The sequence below is a fragment of the Talpa occidentalis genome, unplaced genomic scaffold (genome assembly GCF_014898055.3).
Source record: "Talpa occidentalis isolate TD23 unplaced genomic scaffold, MPIMG_talOcc4v2.1 talOcc4.14, whole genome shotgun sequence".
Taxonomy (NCBI): domain Eukaryota; kingdom Metazoa; phylum Chordata; class Mammalia; order Eulipotyphla; family Talpidae; genus Talpa; species Talpa occidentalis.
The window spans coordinates 5,102,540-5,123,953 of NW_023601433.1; the positions used below are offsets into that span (position 1 = coordinate 5,102,540).

The 21,414-nt window shown below is 48.0% G+C and overlaps 1 protein-coding gene across 7 annotated transcripts in view; it reads right to left on the reverse strand.

Moving 5' to 3' along the window:
• Positions 1-21,414, reverse strand: part of AKAP13 (A-kinase anchoring protein 13) — a 252,783-nt gene that overhangs the window by 103,355 nt on the left and 128,014 nt on the right. For all 7 annotated transcript variants that reach the window (XM_054694745.1, XM_054694744.1, XM_054694743.1 and 4 more), the window contains exons 6-8: positions 19,727-19,925; positions 14,267-17,312; positions 10,694-10,830 (exon numbers count right to left, since the gene is read on the reverse strand). In XM_054694745.1, coding sequence (XP_054550720.1) covers positions 10,694-10,830; positions 14,267-17,312; positions 19,727-19,925 — 3,382 coding nt within the window. The remainder of the gene's footprint in view (positions 1-10,693; positions 10,831-14,266; positions 17,313-19,726; positions 19,926-21,414) is intronic.

Below are 21,414 nucleotides of genomic sequence, written 5' to 3' on the forward strand. Positions count from 1 at the left end.
GTGATCGTCACACAACCCAGCCCCAGCGAGCAGGCCCTCTGCCAAAGGAAGAGCCCTCGGGGGGCAGCAGGTGCTTGCAGCCTGCCAACCACGCAGGGGAGCCAGTGCACACAGCTTCCTTCAAGCACTGTGGTGGGGGAGACAACTTCATGAAATAGAAGAGGGTGCTGACAGGTAAAGGTGGCTCTGTCTAAGGACTTCCAGAGAGGAAAGCACAGGCTGGGAACCGGGTGTCTTGGTACAGCATGTAACACCGCGGAGCTGCTTTCCACCGATGAGGCCACGTCTAAGCAGAGGTGGGCAAGAAGGTGAGGCTGGGCTGCAGCAAGGCTCCTGGGCACCGTTCCAGGCCTGGCTCTGGCACTAAGCAGCTGGGCCAACCTCAGCAGGCCTGGGCTCAAGTTCCTCAATTGCAAATTAAAGGGTACAGGCCACAAGATAGAGACAAAAATTCCTCCCGCATTATCGTTCCATAATAAAAACAATTATTTCTGGAGGATTTTGGATTGTTCTCATTAAAAGAACGAACCTTTAATGGATCCTTTACAGACTTGATGATCCCGTGCGAGTTTTGGGGTAGCAGGGCACCTCCAACTTGAATACAATTTTCTACTGGTCTTTCCTCAAAGAAATTCCACGCAAGAGGTTCTCCTTGATTATTTCCCCTTCCATGGTTTTTTTTTTTTTTTTTTAAACTACCTCAGGGAAGGGATTGAACAAAAAAAAATTCTCCGCTGTTATGCAGTTCCCAAAGAACTTCATAGTCTAGGTAGTGAAAGGCACGTGAGCAGGTGCAAGGGCACACTGCCCCCCTCACATAAATGAGAGCTCAAAGTCAAACTTATATATGCAAATAAATATTCTCCACAGTGTCCACATTAGAAAGCCATAAACTTATTCCAACTAAAATTAGTTCAGGGCCTCCCCGGCGGCGCAGCGGTTGAGAGCTGGGCTGCCAGGCTGCCCGCAGCCTCCACAGCACCGGTTCAATCCCCGGCCACCGGCGAGGGTCCCACATGGCGCGCAGACCTCTCCTGCCGCCCGCTGCTCCCCTCAGCAGTGTACTTCGGTCCCTCTGCCTGCTCTGCTCCCCGCTCTGGCTCTGGTGAATTCTCTCACCCTCCCGCGCTTCTGACTGTACCCAGTGCTTGTGTAAATAAATAAACAAAATTAGTTCAGTTCCTAGGTGCGGGCCAATGGTGGAATGGGTAACATTAGGTCAGTTCCAGAAATCATCTTCAGCAACTATCTTTACTTGAAACCCAAGAACCACACATGGAAAATCTGTTCCATTATTTTACTTCATTTCAACTCTAAGCTCCAACCCCAGAATGACTAGGCTTTCAAAACCCTTAAATACTTAACAATCCGGATGACTCAGGACAGAAGCCAACTACAGATAAGGAAAATCAGTGTAAATATTTTGATGCCTGGCTGCTGAGGGAGGCCTGAACTCAGGACTTTTTAAATGTGGCCACAGCATATTCTGATCTCAACTTCATGGTAGCCATATTTCGCCTTCAGCTCACCGTCTTTGGGTCCACAGCAGGGACATGGCTGTGGGGTTCTCAGGATGGGTGTGAAGCGGAGCGAGAACAGAGCTTGACACTGACTGTAGGAGACTCTCAAACTGAAGCACTATCCTTCTTAACCCCCACTCGGTGTGCAGACTACCAAATGCTTCCATCCGTCATGCTTTTGGTAAATGTTTCTGCTCGGTTTCCTAATGAAATTCATTTGTTAACCTGGATTACTGCTACCTCAGTTACCTTGCAAACTGGGGAGTTTCTGGCAATTCTAAGATCTTCAAAGGGCTAAGCACATTGTGAAAGCAAAAAAAAAAAAAAAAAAAAAGAACAATATGGCTGGAAAGCACATAATAGGTTCTCCGACTCTATCCCTGTTCTTCCTAATGGAATATTTACTCCATGTCATGTTACGTGGTTACTGATAACCAAGGAAACAGGCTACCCCACTGCACTTCAGACAAGCACCTCACAGGAAGGACTCCTAAGGCACATCTGCGGTGCCTGCGGCAGGCCTCACCCTCGGTGCTCACACACCGTGACTGTCTCTGTGTACGCTTTCTAGAACTAGACCTTAACTACGCCAGGGCAGAGACAGCAGCTCACTTTTAAAAATTGCCTAGATGTTAGATGCAATAGGCTTTGAAAGGGAAAGGCATTTGTTTAATGTTCACTAAGTGAATGAACAAAATCAAAGTCATAGGCTAAATGACAAAATTAAGCAGCTTAAGGGGCCCAAAATATGTGACATCAGTACCCCTGAAATCTTTCTGGATGAAGCAAACAATGCCACGCAGGTTGTGCAGCTTTACTCTCATGGTGGCCGCCAACCAGCAGGCATTTCTAAACACACACAATTAGCCCAGTGGGAGAAATCTGCACCGGCCTAATCACAGGCGCCCATCTCTCTGTCCCTGAGCAGGACCCAGGCCCGCCTTCACAGACACACGGCTTTGCTTTTAGAGTCTTTTCATGACGCAAGTTTTCTCAGCATAAGTCATGTTTACGCCAGCAGGCCGGGCACAGCCCTCAGGGGGAGGAGCTCGCTTTCAGTTTTTCTAAGTAACCACTTAGGGCAGTTCCTCCAAGCCTGCTGCACTCCAGCCCAGGGCGCCTAGGCAGAATGCACACATCTTCACTCGCACTGGAGACAACCAGCTTAAAAACACATGGAGCCAAACAGCGTGAAAAAACACCATTAAAAAAAATTCCCTCCCTGCTGAGGGTTATAGAAGCCTAGAGAGGAGAATTCACCAACCAGCTACTGAAAGGTATCTAGTCAGTAACCTTATCTGTATTTTTTTTAAGATTTATTTATTTATGTGTACAAGAGCTGGGGTACAGACCAGAGGCGGGGGGGGGGGGGGGGTTGAGAGGACTCACCAGAGACAGAGTGGGGAGCAGAATAGGCAGACTGACTGAAATACACAGCAGGCGAGACAGGAGAGGTCTGCTGCACCATATGGGTTGCTCCCTGGCTGGCCAGGGATAGAAATCATGCTGCAAAGGCTGCGAATTGCTTCATAGGTTGCATCTTAACCCCTTGCGCCACTAGGGAGGCCCTTCATCTGTATTTTTAATGCCGATTGGATTGTATCTTCTTTATTGGTTTAATAATTATCTCTTCCCACTGGAATATGAGCTTTTGAATGCAGAGACTGACCTATTTTCATTTTAGTATATCGAAAGTCTAACACAGGGGTCAATAATGAACATGTGTTGAATCAAGCACTAAGTAAATTATTGCATTCGGCCAACTAGGTGACAAGGTAATCTTTCATAAATGACTATCACTACAGCCTGGGATATTTAAATAGTTTCTTCCAAGACTATGTCAACCATCACCAATGTAGGATCATTCATATACAGTCTCAAGCATGGGTCTGATAATTCTCAGTTTAAAATGAGATCTGAATTATTCCTACCACAAACAACTCCAGTTGGAACAAGTAACTCTAAAAAAAAGTAGGTGTCAATGCCAAAAATTTACTGACAAGGAAATCAGGGTTCTACACAAATGGATTCAAGTGGAAGAACTGGGGTTAAAACCTTGGTTTATTTAGCTCCAGGATCTTTCCCATTATGCTTGGCTGCTATTCTTGGCACACAAAAGGATTAGATAAGAAAGAACAAAAGTGAAGTGAGAAGTGTAAGCACTGGGTGGAAGGAGTGGTAGTTCCTTGGTCTCAACCTGGGGAATGAGGGGGAGGCAGGCACACATTCAGGCTCCAAAATGCACATCTGACCTACAATTAAGCATCTCTTTGAGTGAAAATAGTGGATTATTAATATAATTTAAGACTCCAGAGCAAATCACCTTGGAAACATTCAAAGAAAACATTAAAAGAGTTTGGCTATTTTTTAAAAGTATGATCTTTCAACAGTTCCCCTTGATTATCTTTTTAGTCCAACACATCAGGTACACCCCAACGTTTAGGAGTGTATTCTGACCATTCTAGAATCATACACTGGTCAATGATGCAGAGCTGGAAGAAGCTTTAAAGATAATCTAACCATTACATAACAGAGGAAACAATGACTAGAGAAATTAAATAACTTGCTTAAGGTCAATAACAATCTATGATAGATCATTAAATCAAACCCTTACACATTATCGATGAGTATTTTAACACTAAAGTCACATTTTTCCCACTTGTGGCTTCACAACCCAGGGTTCTCTGAGACATTTCTTTTTGCAACTATCTACTTTAGAGAGTATTTGCAGAAGGTGCCATTGCAGAATTTCCCAGAAGCTCTCCATTTCAGAGTTTCACAGACAGAGAGTATCTCCAATGATACTGGTACAGAAATTACTGAGATTTTCCAGACCCGCCTTTTATTTCTTAAAGAACGACATGACTCGGTGCAGAGATGACTCTGAGTACTGAGTGCAGAAAAGCAAGCCTCCAGGGACGTGCTCCCTGGCCACCAGGACGGAATCATGGCGCCTGCCCCCATCACTGCTGAAGACCGTTAGCCACATGGAACACTGAATCCAGCAAGCAGCATGTCCTGTCAGGATGCTCGTGGTCCTACAACCAGACGCTCTGCACCAAAAGTATGTCAGATGAAAACGCTGAGAAGCTCCCTGTGGCTGAAGCGAGCTCTAACTTTGCACCCAAAAAGGATAATTGAGGGAGGTCTGTTTCTCTTAAAGGTGGCTCACAAAGAGGCCAATTTGCCTAGTCCTAGGTGACACATACACCACAAACTATGTAGGTAAATGTGATAGGAATGACATTTTGTTTAAAGGAATTCTTTAAAAATTGAAAACTGTTAAATTACAGGGTAGGAGGTGTAAAGCATTCTGAACACCAGCATTACAGTTTGTCAAGTTAGTTACCCAATAGCCTAAGCGCATCCATATTTTCCTGGCAGCTGAGTATGGAGGCTGTGGGCAGACACACAAAACTGAAGCTTTCTGCCAGAGTCCTAGACTAGGGAGAGATGCAAGCTCGCCCCCTTGAGTCAAGAGGATGAAAACAGTGTTCCATTAAAAATAATGAAAGCAGAGAGAGTTCAAGAAGATACTAAGCTGGAAACAGTTCAACAAAGCTGTTACCACCACAAAAAAAAAAAAAAAAAAAAACACAAATACTCACATTGTTGTGAATGTAATTAAGAATGGAAATTCAAGAGACACCCCACCAACTGGGAGAACATTTTTGCACACAACACTAATGATAAAGGACTGATCACAAAAATCTACAAAGAGCTGACAAGACACAACAAAAACAAAGTAAATAACCCAGTCAAAAAATGGGCAGAAGAACTAAAAAGAAACTTCTCTGAAGAGGAAATGCAAATGGCCAACAGACATATGAAAAAATGTTCAGCATCACTTGTCATCAGGGAAACTCAAATCAAAACTACAAGACAGCATCTTACACCAGTGAGAACGGCACATATTTAAAAAACTAGCAACAACTGTTGGTGAGATTGTGGAGAAAAAGGAACTCTCCTGCACTGCTGGGGGGAGTGCAAACTGGTCCAACCACTATGGAGAGCTGTGTGAAGGTTCCTCAACCTACTAAAGATAGAGCTTCCATAGGATCCAGCAATTCCACTCCTAGGTATTTACCCAAAGGACACAGAAACATTAATTCCAAAGGGCACCTGCACCCCTATGTTTATAGCAGCACTATTTACCATAGCTAAGCTTTGGAGACAACCCAAATGCCCAAAAGTAGATGACAGGATCAAGAAAATGTGGTACATATATACCATGGAATATTACTCAGCATTCAAAAAGGATAAACTCATGCCATTTGCAGCAACATGGATGGCGCTGGAAGGGATCATGCTCAGCGAAATAAGCCAGAAAGAAAAAGAAAAATACCGGATGGTCTCACTCACAGCAGGAATCGAGAAAACTTAAATAAGGGACCAGGAGAAAGAATAACTATAAGAAAGTGAAAATCAAAATCAACAAACAACTATGAACCTGAGACACACTACGGGGGGGAGATGGAGGGAGGAGGGAGTAGGATCAAAACAGCAGGGGTGGGAATTGTATGGGGACTATAACCAAGATGAAAATGCATACGTTGTGCAAAAATGAAAAATGATGTAAAAAATATATTAAAAAAGAATGAAATTCAGTTAACCGGATGTCTGGCTACGGAGTTATGTAACCTACCACTCAAAATATGGGATTTTAGGGTTGTGTTTGAACATACTTGTTCTTGAGCATCTGGCCACAGGGCCACGAGCATCCTGACGGGACACACTGCCTGCTGGAGTCAGTCTTCATGTGGCTAACAGTCTTCAGCTGTGACAGGGGGGCAGGAGCCACAGTTACATCCTGGTGGCCAGGGAGCACATCCCTGGAGGCTTCCTTTTCTGCACTCAGTACTCAGTGTCATCTCTGCACCGAGTCATGTCATTCTTTAAGAAATAAAATGCAGGTCTGGAAAATCTCAGTAGTTTCTGTACCAAAACTAAACTCTGTGAACAAATTCTTGCTATTCTTTAGCTGCAGCTAAACATTCTAAGAACATGGGACTTAAAAGTAAGTCAGCTTAGCTCCAAAAAAGGCCAAAGGAGCTTCTCCAACTCTCACGGAAAGCAGGAGATGTAATGATGAGATTTTCACATGGGTGTTATCCAGGAGGCCTTGTTAAAATGCAAAACCCCATCCCAAAGCCGAGTCACCTGGGCTCCCCTGAAGTGCATCCTCGGGACAACTTTTCAGGAAATCAGTCTAGTTACTAGGGAAACACTATTAGGATAGAACTATTAGGAAACACTATTAGGATATTAAGTTCAGCTTAAACAAAGCTGACTAGTTGTGAAACGAGGCAAAAAGACTTAACCACCCTGAATCCATTTCTTCTCTTATGAAGCTAAGGCACTGGACCTCTTTACTCATCTTTAAGGGTCATTCAAATTCTACAGGTCTCAGAAATTAAACAAACTCCACATCTCCCAACTTCATGTCCACGAGTCTTGATTGTTGTAGGAACTGCCATATGCCACTGGTTGCTTAAATAAGTGAGAAGGATCTTGGAATCGGAAGAAACAAATTAATAACAATAATGCCAAACCATACTTCCTGTGTGCCAGGCCCTGTTCTGAGTGTTTAATATATACTAACTCAACAAAGAATAAAGTAAAGACACAGAAGGTAATCTGAGAACTCTGAAACTAGAAGGGTTCATAAGAGGGGACAACCTTAAATATCACACTGTAGCTAATATTAGCCCTAGTAAGAAACCGCAACCAATGGGAATGAACGAACCACAGTGTCTTTAATTAATGGCACGTCCTCCTGAAAAGTGAAGTGCCTGTTAGGATGGGTTGACTTCTACTGAGAAACCTGCGGCACTCAGCACATGTTTCCCCTCAGAATAGAGGCAAACATTAATCTTGCCATTGCCTAATCCATTTATGGGTCATGATTTTAAGCATCACTGACCTCTACAGTAAGGGCTGATTTACAACAATGGTCAAGCAGATTAAGGAATGAAAAATTACGGCTCTGTTTGTATGACAGGTATCAGACTACTGGATTAAATAAAATAGGAATTCAACAGAAGCCTTTTTCCATCAGCACTCTGTAATGCCACCTCAGGAGAGGTCCCTGCACCAAGGACTATACATGTTTAGAGCAGGTTACAAAAAAAGGAAGCCTCCCAGGAGAATTTAAAATTGATTCTTCCACCTGTTCTGCTCCCCACTCTTGTCTCTGGTGAATCCTCTCCTCCTTTGGCATGTCTGGCCTACACCCCAGTTCTTCTACGTGGATAAAAAAATCTGATTCTTTACATTTACTAGAAAATTGCTACCAATGCATCACTGTTCTTGGTTTCCAAGATGGTAGCAAAGCCTAAGATACACAGATTGTTTTACACCTGGTGGAGGACAATTCAATGATTCAGGGACGCAATAACTGGCCTGTCCCCAAAGCCAACACACAGAGGGGACATATGTCAGAAAGACTGGTTGGTGTAACTTTACACAGATGCCACTCTACCTCCACGACCATCACAAGCCGGTGCAGCCCTTCCAGCCTGCCAACCGATTTCAGAAGGCCACAGCTCGAGATGAAGGGAGGAGGAAGGTGCTCTCTGGAGAGGCCAAGCAGAGCTAGCGCCTGAGACCAGACCTGCCACCCTCTGCCTCCCGCCTGCATTCGTCACTGGAGCTCTCACCACTAAACGAGCGAAACTGTTTAGAAAAGAAGCCCACTGCTTTCTCATTCCTTTTGCTGCTGGCACACAATTATTTTGTAGGCCAGCAGCCCACCACCTGCTGCGGTGCAGGGCGTAGACAAACCTAGGAGCGGATTTTACATTTTTAAATGAGAAATTACTCCCCCTCAAAGCATTTTATGGCACATGAGCACTTTATGAAATGCCACGTTAGAGCCCCTAAACCAAGCTCGTATTGGAGCTGTCGCGCTCTTGCTTGCACACGCCCAGAGCTGTTTTCTGTGTGGCCCAGAGGCTAGAATATTTACGATCTTTCCTTTAAAAAAAGAGATTTGTGGATCTAATGAAAACACACATGATGAATACAGAATTTGAAGAGCTAAAAGTGGGGGAGAAAGAGAGAATGGGAAAAATGAGCGCATGTGTCCAAGTTTCTTCCTCTCAGCTCAGAGCAAGCAGAGCAGCCTGGCCTGACAGGAGAGGAGAGGAGAGGTCAGATTTCACAACATCACAAGTGAACACAAAATCTCTAGACTCAGACTTGAAAATCTTCAAGAACTGAAAACCTCATCCCAGGTGCCTCTTCCAACTCCAGGCGGAGGCAGGCCAGCGGCAGACATGCGACACGGCCCTGACCCCCGACGCCCCTGGAGCACCGCCACCAGCTGTCCCGGGTCAGAAACCAAACTCCCATTCTCGTTCCTGCTGAGCCCGACCTGGGCTAGTCCTAAGAGTCTCAGGGGCGCTAATTCTTTTATCTGTAAAACGGGGGGTGGGGGGGGGGTGGGGGGTGGGGGGGGGGAGGCGCGTGCGGGCCAATGGGGAAAGTGAGCTCTCTGAGCTTTAAAAAGGAGAGCAAACACGAGGGAAAGAGAACAGGCGAGCGGGGGCTTTTATTTTTAAAATAATGTTTCGTTTTCTTCGTTTTCCCTGCTAAGACCCAGTCCGGATAAGATGACCCCACCCCCCCCCCATCAGGCATCAGACACATGCAGTGACCCCAATGGCTCTAATACTAAGATGAGGGGCTAAGAAAGGGAGGCCTCTGAATTCAAGGATATGAGTGTGTTCTTTCCATGTTTCAGGGGCTCCTGGAAACAAAGACACATGTACTCAAGCAGGGTGTGTCCTTTTTTCTTTCCCCAGGAGCCAAAGCAACACTGGTCTGAATAACGCCTGCGACAGGAGGAGCCACCCGCATTAGTCACACATTATCTGTAGTGAGGGCGGTCACGACGGCAGCACCTCCCCACAATGCGCTCCAAAAACCAAGCTTGTTTATCAAGTTCAGATACTCGAGCCAGCTGGGGAGGGCACAGCTCTGTTTGCCTACTGGAGTTAACTTTAAGGAAAAATACCACTCGGCCCTCTGCAGAGCAAAGAGAGAGGGCTCTGCCAAGTTTAGAAAAGGCAGATGGATTTTTGAGGGCCAATGATATTTACCGCAATAACCTGAATTTCCAGAAGGTTAACTTCATTAGCATGTAACCAAAAGCTTAGGGCACCATTTCTTTCAACAAATTTAAGTGCCCTCTTTAAAAGTCAACAGCTATAAACAATAGGAGAAACAACCTCAAGACCTTGAAGAAGAATACTTCAGAGAGCATACTGGGTGTCAAACACCAGATTACCCAGTGACCTGGCAAACCTACTACCTGGTATAAGAAAAGAAGTAGAGAGGAACATGGGCACCGTAGCAGCGCGTTCACCAGTCCCAAAATGGGGACAGTCGACGCGTACAACAGAACGTGGTTTATCCACACCAATAAAAAGAGCTCTGAAAACATGTTAGACCACATGTTGTCGAATTCCACGCATGTGAAGTTCCAGAAGGCGCGAAGCCAGAGGGGCACAAAGTAGATGAGTGGCTGCCGGGGACGGAGGTGGGGGTTGGGGGTGCAGACTTAGTGAGATGAGGGTCTCTTCAGGGTGATGCTGGTGTTCGGAAGTCAGACAGTGGTGACGGCTGCAAGATTTTAACTATTAAAAACTAAATGACCTGTGCATCTTACTCGAATGGGTGGATTTGATGGCCTACGAATTCTCGCGCAATAAAGCTGTTAGGCACAAAACCTACTGAAGCTTTTTTTGGCCCTAAAAATGATGTTCTTTGTATTTTAGAGAGTACTGAGCTCAAAGTTCAAATCTCAATCTCACTTTTGCAGCTCTCAGTTTCTGTTTAAAGAAAGGAGAATTGGGTGTAAGAAAGGTCAAGAGATCCTTTTTTGCAGTTAATTCTCATTTTCTGACACATTAAACTTGATGAAAACTGAAGTTTTGTGCTCAGAGAGAACATCTTGTTTATCCTACTCTCCAGAACTCTACTGTGAGGTGCACGCCATGTTTGAAGGCTGCACTAGAACAACATATGCTCGTGTAAAGGTAGGAAAAGAGATCATGGTGGCGGGCGGCAGGGGCGGGGTGGTGGTGCAATCTCCAACACAGAAAGAAACCAGGCTGCAGAGCAGACCTGGCTAGAACCTCTCATGCTGAAATAAATGTGATGCCACTCACCGCCTGGGTCTCCGGGCCTGGATTCGCCTCTGGTGCAGGAGCGACGCTGCTGCCCGCAGCCACCTCCTCAGAAGCAGGGCTCTCCCTGGAGTTACCACGAAAGTCCACTTCGTCTTCAGCTTTCGTATCTGGCATTTCTAAAGAAAACGAGGTGGTTACAAAGTGCATCAGAAATATCGATTGCTGTCTTACTGTTTACACACCTCCTGGTTTCGTGTGTTTTGTTTGGTTTGCATTTGGCGTAAGTGGAAAGTATTCCCTCTCATTCAGCTGCCAGGGTCATTTCTGACCCCTCGTCCTCCTTCACCCCACGCCCAGATGGTCTCCCAGCCAGCCCTCCGTGGGTGCAGCTAAGGGAGCTCCGATTCACGCCACTGACCATCCACTCTCACTACTGACTTCTCCAGAACAGCTGAGTGTGGAGCTGACTGGCTTGTGGAGAAGCAAACTCGTGCCTTTAAGGGGGCAGATTACCAGCTGGGGCCAGGTAGCCCAAACTGCCCACCACCAAAGGGGCCAGAGATGGACGTGTTTGCACAGGAAGAGCCGCTGAGAGCAAGACAAGGCCTGTGGGACACCACACACTCACCATCACTGTGAGTGGTGAAACAGAACAATTCCTATGCTATTTATTATTTTAAAATTCACTTCTTCCCCAACCATCACATATTCACAAAGTGGCAACTCCTTTTCTTAAGAAAAATTTTTCTCTGAAATTATTCTTGACAGAGAAGACAGCAGTGGTTGGTGTTACCTGACCATCATTCAGCCAAGACAGGAAGGAAGTGCTAAAACTGATGTCTGGAGGAAATTTAGGTTTTGACACCACTTCTTAAAGAAGTTGGTGCATAAAGAGTCAAAGGTCATCGCGATAATCCAAACACAAGCGGCACTACTGACTCGGTTTCACGTGGGACATTTTCTGTGGCTGTTACTAATCGAGTCCAGCCACCACCCTGGCAGAGGAGAACGCTCCCTACACCAAGGGCGGAGGTTCCGTTCACCAAAGAATCGATTGTACTAGTTAAGATTTTATTCTACCGGCACACAGTGACACATGCAAAGATCTCCTTTACACGTAAACTGTTACGTTCCTAGGAATGAACATTTCTAAATCTCTACTCTTCTCTCTTTGCCTTTATAATTACATAATCTTACTAGCAGCTTAAAAATAGGCCAACAACTTTCCTTGCCCAAGAACCAAAGTCTGTCTTACAGTTCATAAAATGTGATTATTTAAGAAGAAACGTCTGACGAAGCAATCGCCTTAGAATCCGTATTCCTTGATCAAAACACTTCTAAGTGAGTCAGAGTAAATTCTTTTCTGATTGTTGGTGGCTTTTACTTATTTGGGGATGTGATCTTTGGCACACCTCACTATCTATGCCATCAACTGGAAATGTGTGTCTTGGCAAGCAGCGACCCGTCACCATGGTAGCAGTGACTGCCGAGCGCCGAGGGGTGGGGTGGGCAGCCCCACATGGCTACACCCATGCTCTTGCTGGGCGAAGGGCCACGGCCCCTCTTCTCCCTGAGTTTTCTCCATCTCGATGTTCATGTGGCTTTAGCTAAGGCAGTATGTAAAAACCGAAGCCAGTGCCATGGGGCCCCTTCTAAAGCAGCAGCTAAACCTGTGTCTCCATCCTAGGACAGCTGGCTAACCTCACCAACGGCACGCAAACTTCCTACAAAATACCCTTCGGCTCTGAGCTCACGGTCAGGTGCTTTTTTCCATAAGGCCACGGCACCGGGGCTTTTCCCCAGCCCTGCCTGCTCCGGAGAAAGCGCCGGCTTCTTCCTCACTGGCCACTTCTCTCTCTGGTTAGACACCACGAGCACGGAGCACTATGACTCCTTTTGGCAGAACAAGTCGCCCACACATACCCACCACCCCCAACCCGGAGATGGTGTTGACACTTCACACATCTCATTTTCTCTCCTAAAACCTTATGATCTTCAAAATCATTTAACTTCCTTACTGTAGCTTTTGTACTATTAAAAAAATCAAAGTTCTGAAAATCTCCCTGGTTTTCTCACCTTTTTTCAGAGTGCTCTGGAATAAACCTCAAAAAGCTCATACTTGCTGGGATTAAACTCTGACCACGGAGCCAGGGAGGACTATTTCCAGCCCATGCGGCCAAACACACAGCACCCAAGCAAAAAGGACACAGCCCGCATCGGCTTACAGTCACGCCCCTTCTGAAATGCCAACTTGCCACAGCCCCCCCCAAAATAGACTTTCGGTACCTTCTTCTAAAAACCAGAGACCTTCTTGTTTAAGTTGAGATAGCAGCTGGCACATTTCTGCTGCTCAGACTTTCTACCCTTAGAACGTTAATGGAAACTGAAAACCCGAAGGTGCAAGAAACACCACCTCAGGTTTCTTAAATCCCTCAACCGGGGAAAAGAAAAACAGATTATAAATGGTTAAGGGCTCCTTATCAGGGAAAATGACGGCTCTGTTTATTAACCTGCTCTGCTCCCCCAACAACTTTCTCCTGCTATTTTGTCCCCTCTTTCCATTTACCACCCCACACTCAACACCTACCACGTTGACAGGGATTTGCAAAATTAGACAACAGCGAAACAATCAAACAAAAAACAGAACAGGCTCCTGCTTCTCCTCCGCGCCAGGGGAGCACAGAGGAGCCTGCCGAAGTACCTGGTGACAGGCAGTGCCATGGAGGGGTCGCACGGGCCCGTGACAGCAGGAAGGAGTCGGGCGGAGTCCAGTCCGCTTCAGCCTCAGCCCCCAAGCAGTTTTATTCAGAGAGCTTGGTTCCAGTGAGCGACAGCGGCGGCTCTGTCCTCTCTGGCCATGGTTACCCACAGATGGAACGGGCTGCTGTGTGAGCAATCTGCTTGCTGCAGCTGCTTCACCAAGATAAGCAGACACAACGTCTGCCCGTGACAGCAGCTCAGCAGACAGGGCTGGGGCGGAAATCCTGCCTCCTATCCCCCACGCCGTGCTGGCCCGGCATCCCAGACGGCTGCCCAGAGGCCCCGGAGGTCCACTGCTCCGGCAGGAAGAGGAGGGAGGTGCCCCACCTCGCCCGTGACCTAACACCACCACCTGGGGGGGCGTGCCAAGGCTTCAAAGATTAGAGGTGTGCATGAGACCACGGCCTCTAAATTCACTCAGGATACAGAGGCGGCCGACAGGAATCGAAAGGGACTCCAGGCTGGTAAGTTGAACCCACTTTCACACTGTTTGCCATGGTTCGGGAGAGAGGGTTGTGCTGTGGGGCCAAAACACATGCCAAGTTCCCTGACCACTGGGGAGCACCTGAGATCCAGGCAGTGCCCCCCAGCCTGGGCAGGGACAGCGTTTCTGGTGTGTCCGACAGAACAGTTTCGGCCTGAGGCACTCAGCCTGGTAGTCGACATGACAGGAAGCAATTCTGCCCCGAGATGACGTGCTCCCCAGGTGGCAGTGACCCTCCTCCTGCCACCCTGCCCACCGCGGGCAAGACTGCTCAACAACAAAGATACCTGTATTTCTACCAACACAGAGCAGTGACTCTGAGGGAACCCGTTTCTCAAAAGGTGAGTCTGGGGTTCTGCTTTGCTTACCTGCTGCCGGCCCAGGTCCTGGAACAGGTGGAGTAAGCTGCTCTGGCTCCTTCCTTCCAGCATCACATCCTTCAAGGGCACCAGGGGCTTCCTCCTGGATGTTGCCCACCTGTGGGGTGTCCCCAGGCAGGCAGGCACTCACGTGGCCTGCAGAGACACCGGCCAGCTGTCCAGCTGCGGGGCCCAACTCCCAGGGACTGGACTGCGGCCCATGTTGGATGCCCCCCTTGGCCATCAGAACTCCTGAGGCCTTGACTCTTTCTATGACAGCGTCCACGATGCGACTGGCGGCCTCCATGATGGCGTCGGCCCGCTGAGGCAGAGGCACGGCGGTGGCAGAGACAGTGCCAGGTGGTGGGAGGGCCCCGCTCTCCCAGCATGGGGTCTGGTCAGCGGCACTCTGGGCGAGCCCTGACCCTGTGCGGGACTGCCTGGCAGCAGGCTGCAGAGGGGTGTGCTGGGCTCCACCATCTACCTGCGCCTCTTTGGGGCTACCCAGGTGACAGTGGGGCTCAGCTCCCTCTGGTTTCCCTGTCTCCCCACCAAGAGGCACCATCTCTGGGGTTGCAGCGGCCTGCTGGTCAGTCACGCCTTTGCCTGGGGGTGCTCCTGGCACACCCCGGTTCATGCTCTTCTCCGGGCTCAGGAGGCGCTCTGCAGTCAGGGGGTTTCGGGGGCTGTGTGAGCTACCCTTCCTTCTGGCTCCAGTGGGACCTGGTGGAGCATCAGCCACTGCCACCTCCCACACGTTCCCACTCATCTCACAAGCAGAGTTCTCCCCCTGGTTCTGAGTGCTTTTCACATCAACATCCAGAGCAAATGACGGGTGGCAGTTAAGAGACTCCGACCCATCTGGTAACAGAGCTCGCAGTGGAGGGGAGCTGCTCTGGGCAGCCCCCGAGGCCTCCGGGCCGCCGTCGACAGCCAGGCTTGCTCCTGCTGGCACCCTGACTGGTGCAGCCCCACCTTCAGGCAGCCTGGAGACTGGTGGGGCCACTTCCTCGTTCTGTTGAGTTTCTACGTGAAGACAGGCTGAGGGTGCGCCTGGGAAGCTGCCATGGAGTGCTCTGTCCTTAGCACAGGCAGCTGAGTCAGGTTCTCCAAGGAGTCCTGGGGCATCTGGTCCAGAAGGTGCTCTCTGCTCTTCCAGCAGAGTTCCGGAAGAAAGAAGGACCTCCTTCAGGGAGGAAGAAGTCACTGCTTTGTCCTTGTCGTCTCGTCCCTGAGCCACAGAGCTTTCTGAAACCACCAGATTTCTTCCCTCCTCAGTCAAAATGGAATCCGAGAGCGAGGCGGCCTCTCCCACGAGCAGTAGGGAAGAGTCAGCACTCCCCTCGAGACTCGGATGCCCAGGAACTGCCGAGAGGCAGGGACCCTGATGCTCCCCCACAAGCCTTGTGGGGCTGGCATTCCCCATGCTGGGCTGAAGATCAAGGGCAGCAGTGGACAACGAGAGGCCTGCCGCACGGTCATCTAGCAGCTGCTTAGCTCCACCAATGCACTCTCCGCCAGGGCCATCGCTACCATCTGCAGCTGTGTGTAGTTCAGAAGTTGCTGTTCCCGTTTCTTTCTGGGAGGGGACAAAAGAAAGCACGTCATCTTTGGTTACTGATTCACATGTTGCACCGCCTGCCGGAGAGAAAGTCCTGTGTGATGTCATCGTCTGGCCTGGTACCAGTTCTTTCTCAATTTCGGGTACAGCAGGGTATGGATGTGGAGCCACCTTAAGTGTGTTTGTTAAAGATGCTTCCAGTTTTGTGTCTGTTCCCCGGCCCTCTTCATCCACAACTCCAAGAGGACAACAATCCACGGGCACCTGGGCAGCTCCAGCATGGTCAGGGGTGACTGTGCAGGCCTGTGGGTCTTCACGGCAGATGGCGGTGGGCAGATGCTGTGTGCTGGGCAGCTCTGGGGGAGCACTTTCAGGTGGGGCGACGGGGTCATCACAAGGCTTTGCAGCTGGCACACCCCTAGAAATGACTGTGTTCTGGGGGCATGCAGAGGCCACAGAAAGTTTATCGTGTCCCGCTGTGGAGCCTATGGGTGACTTGCTCATTTGGCTTGGACTGTGAGATGAATTCATTTCTGATTTCTGGTACGGGCTGACATCTGTTTCTGGCCTGGGGAAGGTCAGATCGGAGGCTGACGTCACCTCACACACGCTTGCAGAGGGACAGTCGGCTTCAGACCCATGTGAAATCTTGGTTTCTGCAGCAGGCAAAATCCCCAGGACATCTGGACCTCCAGGGACAGCACTGTTCTCATCACAACTTCTTGAAGTTTCAGAGTCTGCGGCTTTCTCAGTGGAGCTTCCTCCATTACTCAGTACAAGTGAAGGCTTGGCGGGGTTGTGACCACCCAAGGAAAGCGTGGCAGAGGCAGAGCTGGGAACACTGGCAGGCTTGCCTGAGACCTGGCCGTCAGAGGCACCGGCTGTGCTGGTGTTCTCCGACTCGGTCCTCTGGAGGGGGGCCTCCTCTGGGTTCCCGAGCTCGGGCTCTGCTGCCCCTGCAGTCTCGGGGACCCAGGCCTCTGAGGCGGAAGGGATGACCGGCCCCACAGTGCCTGGCTCTCCCGACAGGTCTCCCCGCGGGACACTGTCACTCCTGTTTGGAGACGCCTGGTCTGCGGCCCCTGCAGAGGACTTTGTCCCAGGATCTCCGTTTCGGATTCTGCAGGACGGAAGGCCTCCCGTGTGCTCTCCTCCACTGTGGGGGTCGGGCACAGCGCCAGGGTCCACAGTCGGTGTCAGCTCTGCTTCCCCTTTACTTTCCCTGCCTTTACTTTTCTTCTGACAGGAACAGTCTGTATCCTCCTCCCTGTACACACTTGACAAATCAGAGGATTGTCCAATCTGCCCAGCTGGGCTCCCGGGGCAGCCTGGAGAGCTCTCGGCGTCTTCAGGAGAAAGCTGCTGGCCAGCTGTGGGCTCTGATGCGCAGGGCTGATGCTGGCCGTCTGCCGCTGGACCGCCAGGCAGGCATGAGGGATCCTGTGCTGTCACCATTGGGGGCAGAAGACTGTCCATCTGCTTGAAGCTTGTTTTCTGGAGGAAATCAAAGACACTTTTTAAAAATTGTCCCTGGGAAAAAATGTTGCTAAAGCCTATAAGCAAAAACCCTGCTGGAGAGAACTCACTGCCATTCCAGCCCTTCTAAGGTCACAGAAAATAAATCTTGACATAAATACAAATAAACATCCCCCACCCCCTCGCCCGCTTCCTCTTTTATAGCTGGAATGAAGAACACTGTCAAGAATATACGAGATGACTATTTTCTGTCATAGGAATTTATTTTAGAAAGTAGATTAAAATTAAGCTGCAAATCCTTACTTTTTTAAAGTACAAAAACTACTTTCAAATGAGCAGCTAAGAACAATATCTTTAAAGGGATTTTAGAGGGGCAGAAGCTGCTTCCATCCTGCCTCACACATATAGGTAAAGACAAATCCGGAGCAGATCGGCTCGCCCACAATCACAGCATAAGCAGGGGCTTGGGGGGCCTCAAATTCCTCCTGAGGAGCTACATGGCATTGTTACATCACCAAAACATGTCCCATCCAATCCAGCATTTAGTAACGGATTCATAATTTCAAGGACAGTACACAGAATTCTTTTACTTTTTGATAAAACTGTTCCTCTGTTGTCTAAGGCTGAATAATAAATGAGAACATATCAAGCCCATAATAGCTAATTCTTGATTATTCCCAGATGGTGCTATGGCTTCAGGATATTATAGGCCATGTCAAAAACTCATTTGGCAACTTTAAAGTTGTTGTTTTTTTTTTTAATGCAAATAAAAATAACCAACTACACAGGAATGGTTAAGATAACCATGGTTCATCAACCTGGTGGAAAAGGCTGCCCTGTTGTGTATATGTCAATTATGAAGAATACAATGAAATTTTTTAACAAGGCATTTATAATACAATGTCAATAAATAAATAAAACCTAAGGTTAAACTAAGGTTAAATTTTGCAAAAATCACCTGTGCATGTAGACAAGATTTAGAAAAATAAAGGAAAATAAACCAGCTGATCTGATTTGCCTTTCTGTCAAAATTTTTTGAAGTTTTGTAGTAATACTGTTTTTCAACACAAAAACTACTGCTCCTCACGCGCTACCCAGTGTGTTGGAAGAGACGTTCACTTAGTAAACATGCTGAGTGCCTCCAACATGCATCCTCAGGCCATTCCTGTCTCGTTCCGAGACTACCGCGAAGTTTACACGTGTGCACGTGTGCTATGCGCGGTGAAGGCCTTGTAAGAAAGAGCAAGGAAAGCGGCTTTTGCTCACACTCTGTACTATGCTCCTTGGAGTATTCAAAATTAATGTGCCTCTTTCTTGCTGAACCCGTCTTCTGAAAATTATGAAGGCAGGCCATTAAATTTAATGCAGGGTTAACACTACAGAACAGAGGTTGGGAGAAACAAGCGGTGTGGCTAGAAAATTTTCAGAAGCTCCTGATAAACCCATCCTCTCACAGTTTTAATTTCTCATGGATTCCTGCATCTCTTCCTACTATCCTGCTGAGAGCTTTGGCACCTGCAAACTAATGTTTTCAAGCGGATTACGTTCACCTCCCGAGGAGAACGCCAAAGGAACATCTGACGTCCAGAGGGACACGGAATGACACCTGTTCTAGAACAACAGTGATTCCAAAAGGCCCAGGCAGGCACCTTGGTCCACCCCTCTATGAAGTGTCTTGGCTGCTGCTCTCAAAAATAAAGCTCCCAAAGAAGCCTCTGGAACTGAACTGACCCTACATGACCTGAAATTAAATTACTGTCAAGATATTCCCAAATCAAATCAGCTCTGAAGTAAACTGGGTGGAAAAATTATCTAAACTTAGCCTTTCAGATGTTGTGGCCAAGGAAGATGTACCCATGTGATACTTATATTATCCATGACAAATGCTTCCAGGAGCCTGTAATGATTTTATGTCTGGCAACAACTTTATCTTGAAGGCTTGAGTGGATTATAAAGTCTTTATTTTTTTGTAGTGATCTTTTGACCGTACGACTATCCATTTAAATGTAGTAACACTATCATCACTCAATGAAATAACTGTGAAAAGCCTTTATTTCTGAGTGAATTTGGTTCCTGTTTTTTAGCGACAGTCTCAGAAGCTATTTCGCTTATTTCATTTTATAAAGTTAAGCGAACAGACAAATTTTCTTTGATGTCAGGAAAATCTAGCTCTAGTTATTACCTATTTTTGTACTGGCAACGTGGACATGTACCTGTCATTATTTCAAAACCACTGAAGACTCCCGGCCGTCCCCCACTGCTACAGGCGAGGGTTAGTTCTGAGTCTGTGAGTGGTGACATCTCACGGCTAACACAGCTTGACAGGTGTCAAATCTGAGAGGGAAGCATTCCATGTTCTAATCGCAGTGAGACGGTTGCTGGGGAAAGGGCTGGGGGCACAGAAGCCTGGAGATGGACGCGCTCCACCTTACCGTTAGCTGCCGCTGGATGTTCATAAGTTTAGAGATATGGCCAGTACAAGGGTCTCCAGGCAACGGGGGTTCATGCTGTGATTCGGACTCAGAGGTTAGCGTATAAATGTCCAACTCTCGATGGTGCCTCACAGAACAGTCTCCACAAGGAATCTCATAGGATAAACTGCTCCAGGAGTCTGGTTCTCCAGCGTTCTCCCTGCAGGCAAGCAAGCTCCGGTTATTATTATTACACACATAGTATATGTTCTGCCTCCTGGGAGCAGGTGTAACCCTGAAGTCATCTGTGAACTCTGACTGCTCACTGAGGCTCCGCAGCAGAAATTTTGTGCAGTTCCCCGGTGATTCAGGCATAGAACGAATTGCTCCATCCTCCTAAGAGGTCACAATTGGATTCAAAGAAAACTGAAGGATTCGTCCCCAAGGCTGTTCTTGATCAAGATTTGCTAACAATCAAGTAACAAGGAAATGTAAGGAAGATGCTTTTAGCTTGGTTATGAGTAGAGAAGCAAGGCTTATGAAGCAGTAGTCTTAAAAATAGAGGTGACACCATGTGCTGACTGCAGCTGGTTCTACTGGAAAGGAAAGAACTAGTAATCCAATCCACAAATGGGAGGAGCTCCAATTTCTGTTAACAATAGGTGGAGGGAGGACCCTCAAAATTCTTAAGGTTAGTAAGGGTAGAGAGAGCGACCACTACAATGCCACCAACATACTGCACTTGGCAATGTGACTATCAAATCCTATTTTGAATGAAACATTTGTTTACAAGAACTTCAAGCTACATTTTTTTAATTAAAAAAATAACTTTGCTTAATCACATCCTTATAAACACACAAGATACCCAAATTGGCTGACTCAGGTAGAGGTACCTAAAAGGGCATTTCTGGGACAGGCCTCACTTCAAACCCTGAAAGCTCTTTACGCGGGTCTCTCTAATGAAATGTCCACCGTTACAAGCCAACTGATTTAAACAAGTCAATGGATCTGTGCTCTTAAAGTCCACAGCACCGCCAATTCTACCTTTGCTTCTAGAAGGCACACCTGTGCCCGCAATGCCTGCTTGTAATGCAGCTCACAATCTGTGCTTTTCACCCCAAATGAAAGACTTGGGTGTCACCAACAGCAATGGGACACACAGGCACGCTGCACAATCTTCTGTTACTCAATCACTGTCACTTTGGCACAGATTTCAAGTGTTAAGCAGCCTTTTCTACATTCACTGAGTCATGATCCCTGCCCTCCTGAGGTGGCCGATTCCTGGGCATCCCCTGGAGGCATGTGGTCTCCCCTTTGCCCCAGTCAGTTCCCTGCCCCCCTGCAGGAGGCCAGCGCCAGCAGACAGGGTGGCAGAAGGGGCTGCCTTGCATAGTCAGCCCTGCAGACCTGTGGCTCTCGTCAGGGACAGCAACCCCAGAGGACATCGCGCAATGGCTGAAAACATTTTTGGTTGTGGTAACTTGACGGAGCTGGGCGTGGTAGTTCTATAATGCACGGGACACTTCCCTATAACACAGGCCCTTCAGACCCCATGGTCACTGGTTGAGAAACCCTGTGGCAAACCAGGGTCTGCTTTCAGGTGGCCTCCCCTCTGCCGCTGAGGCTTTAAGGTGTCGCCGCCCTCTGGCTCCTCTGCGCCCACTGTGCCACTGCCAGCAGCGCCAGGGCAGGTCACTGCCTCGAGCGAA